This window comes from Thunnus maccoyii, chromosome 19, assembly GCF_910596095.1.
Source record: "Thunnus maccoyii chromosome 19, fThuMac1.1, whole genome shotgun sequence".
In the NCBI taxonomy this organism is placed as follows: Eukaryota; Metazoa; Chordata; class Actinopteri; order Scombriformes; family Scombridae; genus Thunnus; species Thunnus maccoyii.
This window is the reverse complement of record NC_056551.1, coordinates 23,896,023-23,911,468: the sequence shown is the minus strand read 5'-3', so window position 1 is coordinate 23,911,468 and position 15,446 is coordinate 23,896,023. Positions and strand designations below refer to the sequence as shown.

Genomic DNA, 15,446 nt, shown 5'->3' with positions numbered 1-15,446 from the left:
AAACACTGCAGAACATACGCTGTGTGTGTGAGAGAGAGAGAGAGAGAGAGAGAAAAGGCAGAGAGACCTTTCAACCCCAGCTGTCTCATTTTTTTTGTTTTTTTTATATGTGGGAGCAACATTGCAGAGTGTACATAACATTAACCACTGTACATGAACTAACCACACACACACACACACACACAAACACCCTCATACAAACACACATCTTCCTCCCTAATAGCTCATGTGGAACGATAACAGGAAATGACTGATGAGCAGGTGTCTTGTCAGTTGACATTTCACTGTAGGGGTTTGTTCCTGAAGAATTTAATTTTTTTTACAGAAGCCTTGAAGGATACGCTCACATTTTCTCAAGTCTGTCTTAAAACAACTCACCGCTGTCCATGCTGGCTCTGAAGAAATTCTTTCATAATGTGATTTTAATGTTAGAGATGTGGGACAAAGTGCACAGTCCTCATTCTGAGTAAACATACAATCACACCTGAAGCTAATATGAGGCAGCAGCAGTCAATGTTTGTCAAATCAGGTTGTTATTTTCCAAAGTCTTTAAAGCACAGAATAAATTCTAGAGCTGAAATGATTAGTTGATCGACAGAAAATTAATCTGCAACAATTTTTAATTTAAAAAATCGTTTCAGTCATTTTGTATTTAATTTTTAATGTCAACTATTCTCTGGTTGCTGCCTCTCCAATGTGAGGATTTGCTGCTTTTCTTGGTTTTATATCATTGTAAACAGAATATTTTTGTGTTTTGGACCGTTAAGGCTGCAACTAACGATTACTGTCATTGATTAATCTGTTGATTACTTCATTGATTAATCGTTTATCGTCTATAAAATGGCAGAAAATACAAAATGACCATTTTAATTTGCCAGAGTGAAAGGTGTAATTAGTGTATAATCACCTGAAAATAAGAATTTTTGTGTTTTAGTTACCTTAGAATGAGCCCTGTATGCCACTAAATCCTACACACTGGTCCTTTAAAGGTGACGCCTTCAGTTTGCTATCATGTATGACAAAGAAAAGCATCAAATCTTCACATTTGAGAAGCTGAAACCAGCAAATTTTGGGAATTTTTTGCTTAAATAATGACTGAAGTGATCATCCGATTATCAAAATAGTTAATTTCCTGTCGACTAATTAACGAATCGACTAATCGCTGCAGCTCCACAAGACATTTTAAGACATTTCACCTTGGAAAAATTGTGATGATTGTTTTTGCACTATTTTTTGACAGTGTCGTTAGTTACATCCCTACAAAAGTCCCTCTTTTTTTGTTTCCCTTTTCTTGTTGTGCCACAGTAGAAGCATATTTAAAAAAGGAAGTAATTTCAAAATAAAGACTACTCTCTGTCTTTAGGAAATACCCACTTGATTTTTGACTCAGACTGCTGAAGTATTATTGTAGCTTCAGCTTTGATTGCATGTTTGTACAGAATAAGGACGGTGGATTTTGTCCTCCATGTTGGAATTGCATCATGAAGGGATTTTCTTATATCTAGTATAGACATGAGGAACAAAATCAGTTTCAATGTACATATGGTCATATTTAATCCACCAAAACACGGCTACTGTATGTGCGTCCTTGTTCGTTTCTTCTTCAACTCAACCTCTTTATCTCTTCTCAGCCTTCGCCAGCCTGCCTGGTCTCATGGAACACCTGTCGGAGAATTACAAGTACTGGAAGAGCTTGGACGAGATGAAGTGTAAGAGCCTTCGCCCTCCCCCTCCTTCTTGACCGAACCCTCGTCCGGCCTCCTCTCATCCGTCACTCTGAGCAGGGTATGACAGCGAACGTGGCCCCGCGGTGGAACAATTAAGTCTCTTCAGCTGTGATTCGACGGAGCTCTGTGTACCCTCCCGTTTAACCCAGGACACGTTCACAACCTGAAGCTGGGCGACCGGGGGAACCCTGAGAGCAGACGTCACCGGCTGATGAACACTGAGACGCTATTTCCATCTCAAATCACAGCCTCTTTTCTTGTGTGGTTCAGTGGAGAATAGGTTGTCATTTGAAGCCCCCCCACCCCCCTCTCCCTCTCCCCTCCCTGTCGACTCTCTGTTGCCACTTTATGGCTCTGTTAAGTATTCCTTATAGCACCTCTATGAAACTGTGTGGACCTCATGGCTCACCTGACAATCTGTACCATACAGTGTAACACACCAGAAACCTGCACTTTAGCTAATCAAGACATTTTTAATTTCGAGCTCCTTCTTGCTACTTTTTGCTTTTCGCAGTTTTGTCTCTCTTGTTAATTTTCTTTTCACAAATATTTCCCATTCTGCATCTGTCTGTTGGTGTAAAAGCAATGTGGTGAGGAGGTTGGTGACCTAAGCTAGATGCACTGATTGAAAACTTGTGAAGGTGCTCAGCTGGATTTTTTTCATTCTTATGAGCTATGATACAGTCATACAATACGAGAGACACTTTGACTTGTGTCAGGGACCAAATTCTTAGCAATCAGAGGTCCTTGCTGGTTAGCCAAGTACCAGGGTCCAGTCAGAAGGTTTTCTAAATACAAAGTCCCACATACAGAGGAGAGATTGAGGAAGGACTGTGAAGATCTTGTTGCTATGTAAACCTACTGTTATGCTCCTGCAATGACGCAAAACCACCTCCGTGTCAGAACAAATGGAGGAAAAGAATTGCACTGTATCAGAGCTTTCAATACAAAAATATCAGATGTTGCATATTCAGTTATGTGACACTGGAAAGGACACAAACTGTAGACACTTACACCCAAATAAGAAGCTTAACAATATACTTGCAGTGCTGCTGTTAAAGTAGCACGTAGCTGTACGTTCAAGGTTGAAACGGACCTCAAAGCGGGTTGACAGACGTATGAAGGAGCAGCTGAACCATGTTTTAGATCCAGCTTGTAAAAATACAGCAGCTGCAGAGTCAGGCTGTCTGCTCCAAACACTTATCAGCTCCTGCTCTCACATATTTTCTCTTAAACCACTTTTACTGTATCTCAAACCCCTCTGCCACAATACACCTTGCTGCCATTTGGCTCTTTCTTTAAGGGGGGGGAGAAATCTAGTTGCACATTATTTTTAAAGGCCATCGTGCTATGAGATTTGAGTGATATGTCTGCCCTCTAGTGGCTGAAAGTGGGTGTTGCAGAAGTGGTAGATAAATTAAATCTTTCAGAGAGGGATCCACAGGAAATAAATTATTACCCTAAAGTGATTGGGAGTAGAAAAGACAATGATTTATCAAAAAGTGAGCATTTCTAGACAGAAATGGGGAAATTTAAGAAGTGCAGCAGTGCTAGTTTATGCGTTCCCGTCTCCTTCAGAGCACTTTTTCTTTGTATTTTGACACATGAAGGTGAGTGTTGAAGAGCACTGTTGCCAGCAGCAGAGAGAATACCAAGAAATCAATTTATGAAGTAAGAATACTGGATTTGCAGATACCCATCCACTGCCTGAGCTGAATCATCATTACGTATTACCAGTTCTGAAGCAGGACATGTGTGTGTGTGTGTGAGAGAGAGAGTGTGTGTGTGTGTTAATCCAGGAAACGCACATTACAGTATTAACCAAAGGCACAGAGAGCTTTTTACAGGTGCCTTATTCTTTGGTCATCTTTACAGAAACAAAAGTTGGTTGAAGTATCTCCTCCTCTCCTCTAAAGACAAAAACATATATATAAGAAAAGCCATACATGTTTTATTTAAAGAAACCTTTGAGATCAAAATATACAGTATATAAATATATATATGACTTTGGGAATGTTGCTTTACGGTCTGTGCTACAGTTTTTGAGTTGACTTGGTGAGTCAGTGTTAACAGTTCTGGTCCTGACGTTTGATCTTTTCTGTTTTGTACACCTATGAAGTTTTTAAAAGGACAGAAACCGAATCAGGTGCGGTTGGATCAGACGTGAAACCCACAATTACGGTTTTCACTTTAACGAGACAGAGCTGATCACATCCACGTTTAATGTATTCATGATGATGTAATCTTTTTTTTTTTTTTTTTTAATCGACGATCAAGGTCTTAATCAATGCCTTAATCTTCTCACGTCTCACTGTTTAGGTCTGCTATTGTTGCAATACACTGTAAACTACCTAATGTACCTGCTGTTACTGTAAATACTCAGCCAATATATGATTTTTGCTTTGCATTTTACATCATTTCTTTATGTAACTTTTTGTTTTTTTGAGGTGTTATATGTTGCAGGGATGATTTCCAAAAACTCAAAAACAAACAAAAAAAAAAAAAATTCACTTTTTTACAGCGACTTGAAACGTGGCTCCACTTCTGAATGTTTCATGACCGCTCTCACGGATCATGAGAAGATATTTTTGCTAACCGATAATGAAGATTTCTACTCACAAAGACAATTTAAATATTTCAGATTTACATGTCAGACGAACATGCCTTTTCTGTGAGCGGCAATGACTGGAATGTGATGATATCAATTAGATCAGATGACAGCCTCGCTTTGATTCTACTCGAGGCAGAACCAGATTGTATAACTGCTTGTTATGTAATGATAAGCCTTCATCGCTCACAGTCATTTCTATTTCCTCTGTTTCTTTCATCTCTGACACTGATGGCTGTGGCCGCGGACGACGTGCCAACTCTTTGTTGTTTTGTATCATTTATAAAACAGAACAATAATTAGAAAGCGCTGTTATAAACGGTACATTATTTTTCAAAGAAGGAAACAAAAAAAACCCATCATTCATTATTATTATTGGCCATGAGAACTGTAATGTGTGTTTTGAAGGATTTTACTGCCTCATGCATAGTAGTGACAAAAGCTTTCCGTCAGAGTCACTTAAAAATCAACCATGTTTGTTTGAGAAGTTTAATGTATTTTGCTCCTCTCTGGATTATGATGTCTTATTTTGATGTTCTCTGTCAGACACACAAAAAAAAAATGTATTGTGAGAGACAATTAAAGCGTTTAAATATGAAGTTGTTACATGAATGGCAGCAGCCAGCTTTAACCAAGTTAAAGCATGGTGATGGTAAAGAGATTGGTGCAGATGTTACACAGAGAAAAACCTGCAGGATGAAGCTGCAACGTTTCCCCTCGCAGTCGTCAACTGATGGTCAATGGGTTGCTTTGGTTTGGTGAATTATGCAAATGACTGACTGTAGCTTGAAGCTGAAAAATCACCCAAAATCTCTACAAAGAGCCGTGAAACAGGCTCATACACCAAACATGAAGAGGAGCAGGAAATGAGGGCTGAAGGTGCTTAGACAGCAGCAGTAGACAGTGTACCCGCTAAGCCTCGACAAGCCTCCTGAATGTACCGGCATGTGACCCGTAACGGGGAACGTCCGGTACGAGACGTCCTACTCCGCTGACATCACATCTAAAGCTGTGAGGATTAGTTGATCTGGAGAATTGTAATTGGCAGCTATTTTGATAATAGAGTAACTGTATCAGTCACTTTTCAAGCAAAAAAGCCTCACAGATGCGAGGATTTGTTGCTTTTCTTTTTCATTTAGGATAATAATACAAATACTGTTTGGTTTTGGAAAACGGTAATTGTCAGTTGTTAATCACATCACCTCTAAAACATTCCAGGCTGGAAATAAAACTATTTACATGTTGTTTCCGAGGTGAGGTATTTACTAGGTTTGAAAAATAAAAATTAAATACTTCTTTACATAAATCATAAGGCAACAAACAATCATCACAGTAAATCCAAATGATTTGCAACAAACATCCAAACCAACAACATCAACAACATCGACAACAAACTCTCCTTTCTTAAGGCAGCGATTCAAAAGGTTAAAGGTCAGAGTCCTCCGTTCTCCTCCAGTTTTTGGAAAAGTGCCAGGCTGCGCAGGTGAGACTGCCTTTCTCCGTTCTTCCACAGGATCAGCAGGTGATCTGTGGAACACGTCACCAACCCGTTCTCCTTGAAGCTGACGAACATCTGACAGAAGCGTAAAAAAGGGATTATTAGAGCCGTATTTTGAGGTGGAACGTTAGTTTGTATGGGATGAAACTGTACCTGGACGGCTCCTGAGTGTCCGATCAGATCACCCGTCAACTCCAGCATCCTGATGTTTGGGACGTCTATGATCTTCTTCGACGGAGGACCGGTCTGTTTGCTTGACCGGCCGAAAGTCCACATCCCAAAGAACCCTGGTTTAATGCAGAGTGGAAAAACTAGCTTAGAATAATGAATGAAAGAAGACATAAATAAGAAAGGTGAGTCTGTACGTTCTGTACTGCAGTGGCTGTTACATGAACTGCATGAACAAATGTTTTTCTGTGTATTCAGATGGAGGTGGAAGTCAGGCAGGATCGGCTAAAAATGGGAATTACATCATCACAGCAAGACATCGACCAGAATTTCTCAACATGTTTGAGGGTGAAAATATTTTTATAGTCTGTCTCTGAATTTAAAACTGATATAATCAAATATATCTGCAGTTCCACTCAACTCTCAGCTCATTGTTTTGGTTTCACAGACTGTAAATCTACTGGTTTTTTCACTCTAACTACTCTTGTTAGACAGACAAAATTAGCAACTAGCTTGCGAACACAGCAGAGCATTTAGCAGCTTAAGTATTGGATATTTTACACAGGATTAAGAGACCGAAACAGAGCTGAAAGGTGAGCTCCATCAGATGTGATTGTCAGATGGTCGAATATCTTCAGTAATCCCCTTCCTCTACACATTTCCGATGTCAGATTAGGGGTGGGGGGGGGCTATGCAAGGCCATTTCTATAACTTTCCGAAACTGACAATCCATCATTAACGCCCACTTCTCGCCGTTATTGGCCAGCTGTGCGGAGGTGAGAGAGGAGCCAACGTTTCAACTTCTCTCTCTCTCTAGCTCTCCCTTTTCATTTTTGACACAACTATTTGTCACTTTTTATGTGAACAACTGAGCGCAGCACTATGATCCAGGAGAAACAGTCTGAAAATATGCGCCATTATCCCTGTATTGAAACGATATCACTTCTCCCTGGTTCCCCCCTCTCCTCTATCTGTAACCGTTAGCTTTCCGCTCCACCGGCGGTTCCACCAGAACCAGTTCTGATCGACCGTAAATCAAGAGCCAGATATTTTTTCAATGGAGTAGGAGAGCAAAGTAGAGCTAAAAAGGAAGTTAAATACTGGACATATATTTGTCAGGTCACCGGATACATGAATGCTAAATTTGCACTGTGTCTGCCAGATGTGTAAATATACAACTGTTTGCAAGTTCACCTAATCAATATATTTATAAGGTGATAATATGTCAATGTTTTGTTTACAGCTTGTTTTCCGCTGCCCCGAGTGGCCAAAAACATGAGTTAATGCAGATGAGCTGGAATTCCAGATGTGCAAATCTCACTAGAAGAGCAGGAGATGATGAACAGACACACCACAGTCCAGCACACACACACACACACACACACACACACACACACACACACACACAGAGGGAAGCTAAAAGACCACACGAGATGCAAGTGATTGATTTCTGATCGGTTTCCTGGAAACACTGAACAAACTAAAGACAAATAATTGGCCTGTGGTGATGATTAGCAGGAGATGCAGCCCGAGTGTTGTCGCTAGCCAAGATGTATCCACAATCAAACCACATCTACACACCAACTGCAGACAGTTAAACCATCAAAGACAGCATGACCACACAGACACACACTCAACTTTAGACCACCCCACTTAAGTAGAAAACACAGCCTCTCTGAGCGCTGGTGCAGTCCACTTTCCTTTGATATACACAATACCACATCTGGACTGCATTACTGCACCTCCAAGCCACCCACATATCAAGACAATCGACTACACACACACACACACACACACACACACAACCTGAGTGCAGGCAATTTTACTCAGTCTTTGAACTTTCTGATTCATACTTTTGTTCTATCACCAGGAACAACATCTAGTTTTCATAAGATGGCAAATCCACAGGGGGGGAAATGGGACGATAGTCTTCTCCCCTGATGTGTCTGCATGTTTGTACAGAGCATGTGAGCTACTTACCATCCTATCAGAACTGTGACAGACCTGAAATTGCATGTTTATGTGTGTGTGTGTGAGTGTGTGTGTGTGTGTGTGTGTGTGTCACCTGGAGTGGCCGGTTCAGCGGGCAAAGGCAGGTCTTGTATCTCCCACATTCTCACGCTGCCGTCTTCAGAGCAGGACATCAGCTCGCTGAAACAGAGACACACCGACAGTCTAATCTAACAGCTGATAATAATCTGAAGCAGTCCTACTATGACTGTATTGGACTCACATGTCTAGATGCAGGTTCAATTAGGATACAGATTTGCAGTCTCCTGTTTTTTTTACAGGCCTCTTTATGTGTGTTTGTGTTGTCTTTTCACCTCCAGGATATCTGGAATACAGAGCAGCTGAAAAACTATAAATCACAGGTCATAAAGGTCTTTGTGTGCCTGAACTGGTACATTACAACTGGCAACTGAAGTCAGCAGATATAAAACCACTGCAGTGATCTTAGTGTTGTTGAGGATTAATTTAATTTTGTATCATGACCTCGTGGAGTCTGCTATTTGAAAAATAATCACTTTGTTGATTTGTTTTGGTCGTCTGAGAGTGATACTGTTTGTTTAGTTGGCTTTTTAATAAGAAAAACTTCATTTTGGTGAAATTTATAGAAATTTTTGTCATATAAATTAATCTTTTGAAATTGTACATTATGATTTGCCATGTAATCAGTATTTGATATGTTATTTGCTTCCTTTTGCTAATAAAAATATAAATTGATATTTTATTGATACTGCATCTATTAATTTTCATTTTTAAATGTATCACATCTCAAATGAAATACACAAAATTCTTGTCTCCATATTTCAGAGTAACAAATAAATTTCAGTCAGTTTTTGCAGGTACAACATAGATCCAGATACCATAAACTGACAGCAAAAATATATGATTAAATATAAATAAACTATATGAGTGAAGCAAAAGCACTGAGGCTTTCATTTTAAATCTGACAGACATATATTGAAGATTTTTAACTGCATTGTCTCGGTCTGCAGCACATAGGAACTTTGCATTTTTTAAAATTTCTAGCAAAAAAATCAGGGCAGTGGCGCACCCATGTGGATAAAAATATGGAGTGCAGGCATGTTGCACTGTTGAGTCTAGACTATTGTCATCACAGACACAGCAGATCATTCATGGAGGCAATCAGTACTTCCCATCACACTTTAGAGAGGGTTGGAGATAAGAATGAGTCGGATATCTTACCTGTCAGATAGCAGCATGGTGTGTAAGATGTTAGAGTCGTGGGCGACCTTCCTGTACGCCACGACCGTCTTTGTCAGAACGCTGTACACATACAGACCACTGCCCACAGCTGCCAGGATGAGCTGTAAAACACACAAACATCAAGCATCTCATGGATCACAATAACAGAACAACATACTCACACCATCCTGTCCTCCTCACCTTTCCGTTGGTGGTCAGATGCTGAATGGACATCTCGCTGGGTTTGGGAGCGCCCATTCGTATTTCAGCCTGGGTGCAGGCCTGAGACTCCTCCCACAGGATGTGCTCATAGGCCAGGATGTTCCAATCAATCGCGTCCCAGAGAATCAGCTCGCCCATGTGGGAACCGCTGGCGAAGAGTCCATCTGAGGAACACACAGCAACAACCAGAACAGAAGTTATCGAATGGAGTCGCTTGGATTTTCGGTGATGTTTCAGAGTTTCCTGACAGACCGACCGTTGACGTTGATAAGAGCTCGAATCTGATCCTGGTGGTCGGACAGACAGCGGATCTCAGCCACCGACAGAGAGGAATCAGTAGAGACTGTCAGCCTGTATATCACTGCAAACAAATAGAAAATAAAGCTTCAAATTCATTTTAAGCCATGTAGATTTCATGTATTTGAGACAAACATACATTCCTGTCAAAGGAGATGATCAGACATCTCTCTCTTACCGATCTCTTTATCCATAGCAGCTGCTATACAGTTCTTGGGCAGCTCTATCAAGGCAGTAATTCCTGCAAAATGCCAAATTACAATAACAACATTAATCAGTTTGTGTGCAAACAGCAGTGTCAGGGGTGAGCACAGTTGGCGCAACAACCGACACACGAGAAGTGTTTTGTGACGGTTGTTCTTGCTCCTTACCGGTGTCACTGTGGTTCTGTCTGTGACACTGAAGCTGAAAGTCTTTGTTCCACACACACAGTTCCTCCCCGCCGGAGACCCACACACATAACCGCTCCAGCACCAGCAAACACTGAGAGAAAAACACATGAATATAAGGACATGTGCTATCTTTAATTTGGACACGCACGCAGGTACACGCATCAAACGCACGGACGCACACGCACAAAATATCACAGTGACGAAAAGAAATCAAATATAATTAACCTATAGATGCTGCAATTAACCTTAATCTAAGATCAAGAGGAGGCAATTACCATTTTATCTTAAATTATAATTGGCAGAACAACCTTTACTGTCAAATATTTTAATTAGTGTGTTACATTATCTTGCCAACACAAACTTAATTGCCCAGAGTCTGATGACACGACTGGAATAACCAAGAAAATGTAATATGAGGGACCGAGATGTGCTGTATATGTTCTATATTAGTATGAACTGAGCAGAGTTAACATATCTGCAGCTGTGGTGACTGAAAACTACTTTAAATGAATGATTTTTTAAATCTTTTCAAAGGTTTGTGGGATGTTTTTCAGGCTGGTTCTTATCAGAGAATAATGATCAACACAAAAACCAGATGCAACATGAAGCCCTGAACTGCACAAAGCATAAATACAGTTTCAACAACAGGAAACTTGGATTATTAGAAATTACATAAATAGCCAGATTAAACTGGATTTTAATATAAAATTCTGTGGGCCTTGAACTAATAATCTTCTTGCTTCTGTTCCACATTAGATTGATAATTAAAGACAGAGTGTTGCAGCATTCTGACATATCTCAGTGCATGTTGGGTAATTTTAACAAGAAAACTTGCTAATTGTTATTTTAACATTAAAACATATCAAATGGTGAAATGCAGAGGGTGAATGTAATATCATAAACACTTTTAATGCAACCCAATCCAATAGATGTAACCTTTATGGAACCTTAGTTGGGATGAGAATATGTTAAGAGATTTGGCATCAGTATCAGTCCAGATATTGACCTTATTAAAGGGACTGGAGATTGATCACGTCTGACTGATAGCCAATCAATATTAAACACTTTTACATTTTCTGTTCTGCTCTGTTACAGTGAGTTAATTTTGTTGTGTAAAGTTGCAGTCACATTACATTCCCATCACATTACAATTCAAGCACGTGTTTCCTGTTTCGGTGCGGCGGATCAGCTGTTCAGAGTTTTTTTTTTAACTTTGACCAGGCAGAAACACTGCTACACATTTAGTACATTATCACACTACAAGACTTGTGACAACTACGATCAATATTTATTTATTTATTACCCACATCAGAAACGTCCTTTTTTCGGAGCTGAGTGCAGGAAAATTTCAGTTTCAGTTCAGCAAACGCCAGGTGACCACATGTTTAAGCTACTGCTGATACTTCCTGCATGGTGCTTCATCATAAATACATTTATATCATAGACTAGATCACAGACACAATCTCACTAACTGTCTGGAGCAATATACAGTCATTAATATCTGCACAAGTCTAAAAAGAATAAAGAAATAGAGCACTGGTATCATATCAGTACTCGGTGCATAACTTTAGATATCAGAATCTGTATCGGGAGCATTCAGTGTGTTTTACCGTGTTTTTCAATTAGCTTTATCTTTCCAATTCTGCAAAGATGATGATAATAGAATCCATGCAACTGGCTGAATGAAAACCGAATGTATATAGAGGTAGTGCTTGTCTGTTATTATACAAGGGTGTTTTTTTTCTCCTCTTTTGCCTGCACCACAGGGGGGGAAAAAAGATTTTTCAGTCTGAAGTGACATCAGAAGAACCTTCTAAATAATTTAAGTAGAAAATAACTTCAAAGAAAGCAGGAGCACTTGAGATTCTTTCTCTGAACTGTTTTTTTTCTGTGTGCACAATTAAGTGATGAATTCAAGCATTTCATTAATCATTAATTAATCTGATGACATTCAGTTCAGACTTGTGGGTTTGAAGTTTTACGGAAACATCACTAGATCAACCTACTATGACTGACTTTAGCATAAAAGTGACTCGAGCATTTATTCAAACATGAGACCAAGATGCAAAATTGCCGTCATGTTTACGTAACAATGTGCACGTCTGGAAGGAGCTTATCAATTACCTTTACAGATGACTGCAGATCTGAAATGGTCTGAACCCTGTTGCCTGTATCAGGGTCCCACAACTGACAAATAAGATTAAGGAGAATCAAGCCTGAATTCAAAACACAACACATACAGATGGTTTTAGCGAGTGTTTAAAATGTTTGCTCGGCCTTTGGTATTGATTGAGGATACGCTGAGACTTCGGTCTGAGGAGGCAGTGATGAGCGAAGTGTGCGACATGAGTCCGTTATCACAGGTGAAGGTGGTCATGGCTGTTATTTGCTGGGAATGTCCCCTCAGCTCCTGCAGCCTCTCGCCGGTCTAACAGTCAGACAAAAAAACAAACAAAAAAAAAATAGCAATTAGTGGCTCTGTGTTGTGTGCGATGTGAACTAATCAACTTGCAGCATATTACCTCCACATTCCACACCAAAACCAGGCCATCGTCCCCCGCTGAGGCACATCTGGAAAACATAAGATGAGAAGTATGAGTTGTTTCTTGGGGAGCTGGACTTATACGTGACATAAATACCTCAGCGGAGATGTGCACTTGGCAGCAGGCCTCATCTTTAGCGGGCCGACTAGCCAAACACAGCCAGACAATCTCTATCTGTGTGAGGGATCATTTCCCGTAGGTCCATTTCCACCTGAGAAGCCTTAAAAAAAAAAAGTATCTGTTCTGGGGCTTACCACCTTCACTTGCCCTCTGACCCTCAACCATCCACGCTACCTGTTCCCAAAATCAACAGACAGGATGAGTGGATAAAAAAGAGAGATAAAATGAGAAGAAAGGAACTGTCCAGGATACATTTTCGGACTTCAAAAGCAATCTGGAGAGAATTTTCTGGCCTTTGCCCCCGACTGCGGACCTGTGCGCGGAGAGGACGAGACCCAGAGGAGGGGGTTATTACTGGAGGAGACCAGGCGTGAAGCAACCCCCCACCTCCTGACACACACACACACACACACACACACACACGTACTTATAAATCCCAATCTGAGCACTTATGCAGACGCACTCTACCATGCCAGTGTGCAGCACGCTTCCACAAAAGCAGGGCGGAGAGAGGAGAGCAGGTGCAAAAAACCCTTTATACGTGTGCCTGCATGTGTGCATGGACGGCATTAAAAGGCTTTTGGTTCTACTGTACTGTGCGCAGACAATCACATAGTGGTGATGATCGGGCTCTTGTCATGCTCTGTAAGTTTGCTGTAGGTGAGGATCTCCTGTCAATCACAGAGGGATAGAGGCCAGTCAAGGGTAGAGAGGAGTGAGGTTAGAGAGGGAGGAAAAAAAAGGGGAGGGGGAGGGAGAGGAGGGGAGGGAGGGGAGGGTGGGTTTGTGGTCTGCTTACCTGAAGTCATCAATCTGCACCAGAAATCGAACAATGTCAAAATGTCCTTTCAGCACCTGCAGCTCAGTGAACCAGTTTTTGGGCTGTTCCTCTCCAATGCACAACACGGGGCTTTTCTGCAGACATAAGAGGGAAAGTAGTGAGACAAACAGGCTGCGCTTCACAGGCAGACAGTCTACTTAAGTACAGTTTTGAGGGACTTGTACTTCACTTGAGTATTTAACAGTTTTTCCTTTTTATTTAAAAAATATTGTCCTCTTTACTGCACTACATTTATCTCAGATTAAGAAATTACATTACAACAAGATTATAAAATACAAATCATTGTTGACAAATAAACCTTTTTGACTGGTAACCCCTCACAAATAAAACAAACAGTGCAGCTGCTATTATAAGTCAATGAATCAATTACTAAATCAGCTAAATTATTCTATTTTAGTACTTTTCAAAGCAAAAAGGCCAAATATTCTCTAGTTTCAGCTTCTCACATGTGAGGATAATCGATGATGAAAATAATCGTTAGTTGCTGCCCTAATCGTAGAAGAGTGAAGAAACCAGAAAATATTCACATTTGAGAAGCTGGAATCAAGAGAATTTGAACTATTTATACACATTAATTTGTTTGTCAATCGATTAATCAACTTATCGTTGCAGCTCTATTTGAAACATTTAAGAACAGGTTAACAATTTTTTAAGTCTGTCTTAAAACAACAGTCAGGTGTTTATATGAACAGTGGAAGAGGTTTTCCTCGCTGTAATCATTCCTCCTGTTCATACTGGCTGTTAAAAGATCCCCTTCAAATGTGCTTTCAATGGAACTGATGGAGGCCAAAATCCACAGTGTGTCCACAGTCATTTAGTGCAAAAACACATTTAAAAGTTGATGTGAAGCTTTTTAATATCAAATTCCCTCTTTATGTTTCTCTGTTGAGCTGTGGTGGAAGTATAGTAACAAAAAGAGGGAATTTGGCACTAAAAAGACTGTAACGTTGAAAGATATCTACTTGATTTGACTCATTTGGACGCTGAAGGAGGAATTTGTGGATTGTGGATTTTGTCCCCCATCACTTACATTGAAGGGGATCTTTTAACAGCCAGTATGAACAGAAGAAATGATTACAGCAAGGAAAACCTCTTTCACTACTCATATGGGCACCTTTAAGACAGACTTTAAAAACTGTGAACCATCCTTTAAGTACGATTTGCTGATGATACTTTTGTATAATTAGGATTTTGAATGAGACATTTGTATTTGTGATGGATCATTTGACATTGGTACTTTCACTTGAGTAAAGGATCTCGAGTATTTCTTCCACCGCTGCGGGCAGAGCAGGCTTCACCTAAAGCTAAAAACATTAGCTTCACTGTACCGAAGTCATCTCACCTCCACGGAGCTCTGAGCCTCCCGACCACCGAGAATCCACCGCAGCATGACTTCCTCCTCGTTTCTTTAGCGACTAACGTTGGCTGAAGGAAAACAATGAGGCCAATTCAGATATTTGTCTAAATATAAACCAAAAACGTAGCTTAACATGTACGTTTGCAAAAGCCGAAAGCACAAAAACAGCTAACGTTAGCTTACATTTAACCGTTACATTATATCTTACCAGTCATTGACGTAAACAGAAAACACCGTTTCGCTTGTTGTTGTGTTTTCGTCTGAATTATCGACACAATTTGATGTAACGCGTCGTTCTGATGATTAGATAAATGTTGACAAAGCTGTAAATATTACGATAATGTCGTATGTATTAAGTTACATGATTAAAAAGGCGAATTATTCTGCTGCAGTCCCGACCACAACAAACCATTCATGTGACTGAAACTACGGAAGCTTTTGATGGACAAGACGTACGCAGGTC

At 40.3% G+C, this 15,446-nt stretch overlaps 2 protein-coding genes across 3 annotated transcripts in view; one reads left to right on the top strand and one right to left on the bottom strand.

The window, feature by feature from the left end:
* The window catches only part of pde8b (phosphodiesterase 8B), a 54,977-nt gene extending 50,043 nt beyond the window's left edge, over window positions 1-4,934 (top strand). For both annotated transcript variants that reach the window (XM_042394373.1, XM_042394371.1), the window contains exon 22: window positions 1,632-4,934. In XM_042394373.1, the coding sequence (XP_042250307.1) occupies window positions 1,632-1,741 (110 nt within the window). In that variant the 3' untranslated portion in view covers window positions 1,742-4,934. The remainder of the gene's footprint in view (window positions 1-1,631) is intronic.
* A 651-nt stretch (window positions 4,935-5,585) lies between these two features.
* wdr41 (WD repeat domain 41) lies at window positions 5,586-15,396 on the bottom strand. Its single transcript, XM_042394374.1, has 14 exons — window positions 15,192-15,396; window positions 14,969-15,051; window positions 13,585-13,700; window positions 12,645-12,693; window positions 12,422-12,550; window positions 12,247-12,309; window positions 10,102-10,213; window positions 9,909-9,971; window positions 9,690-9,794; window positions 9,413-9,597; window positions 9,212-9,333; window positions 8,067-8,152; window positions 5,987-6,120; window positions 5,586-5,908 (listed from the first exon to the last, which is right to left on the bottom strand). Exons 2-14 carry the CDS (start codon window positions 15,014-15,016, stop codon window positions 5,768-5,770), a joined length of 1,353 nt encoding a protein of 450 aa, XP_042250308.1. The 5' UTR covers window positions 15,017-15,051; window positions 15,192-15,396; the 3' UTR covers window positions 5,586-5,767.
* Window positions 15,397-15,446: the final 50 nt, after the last annotated feature.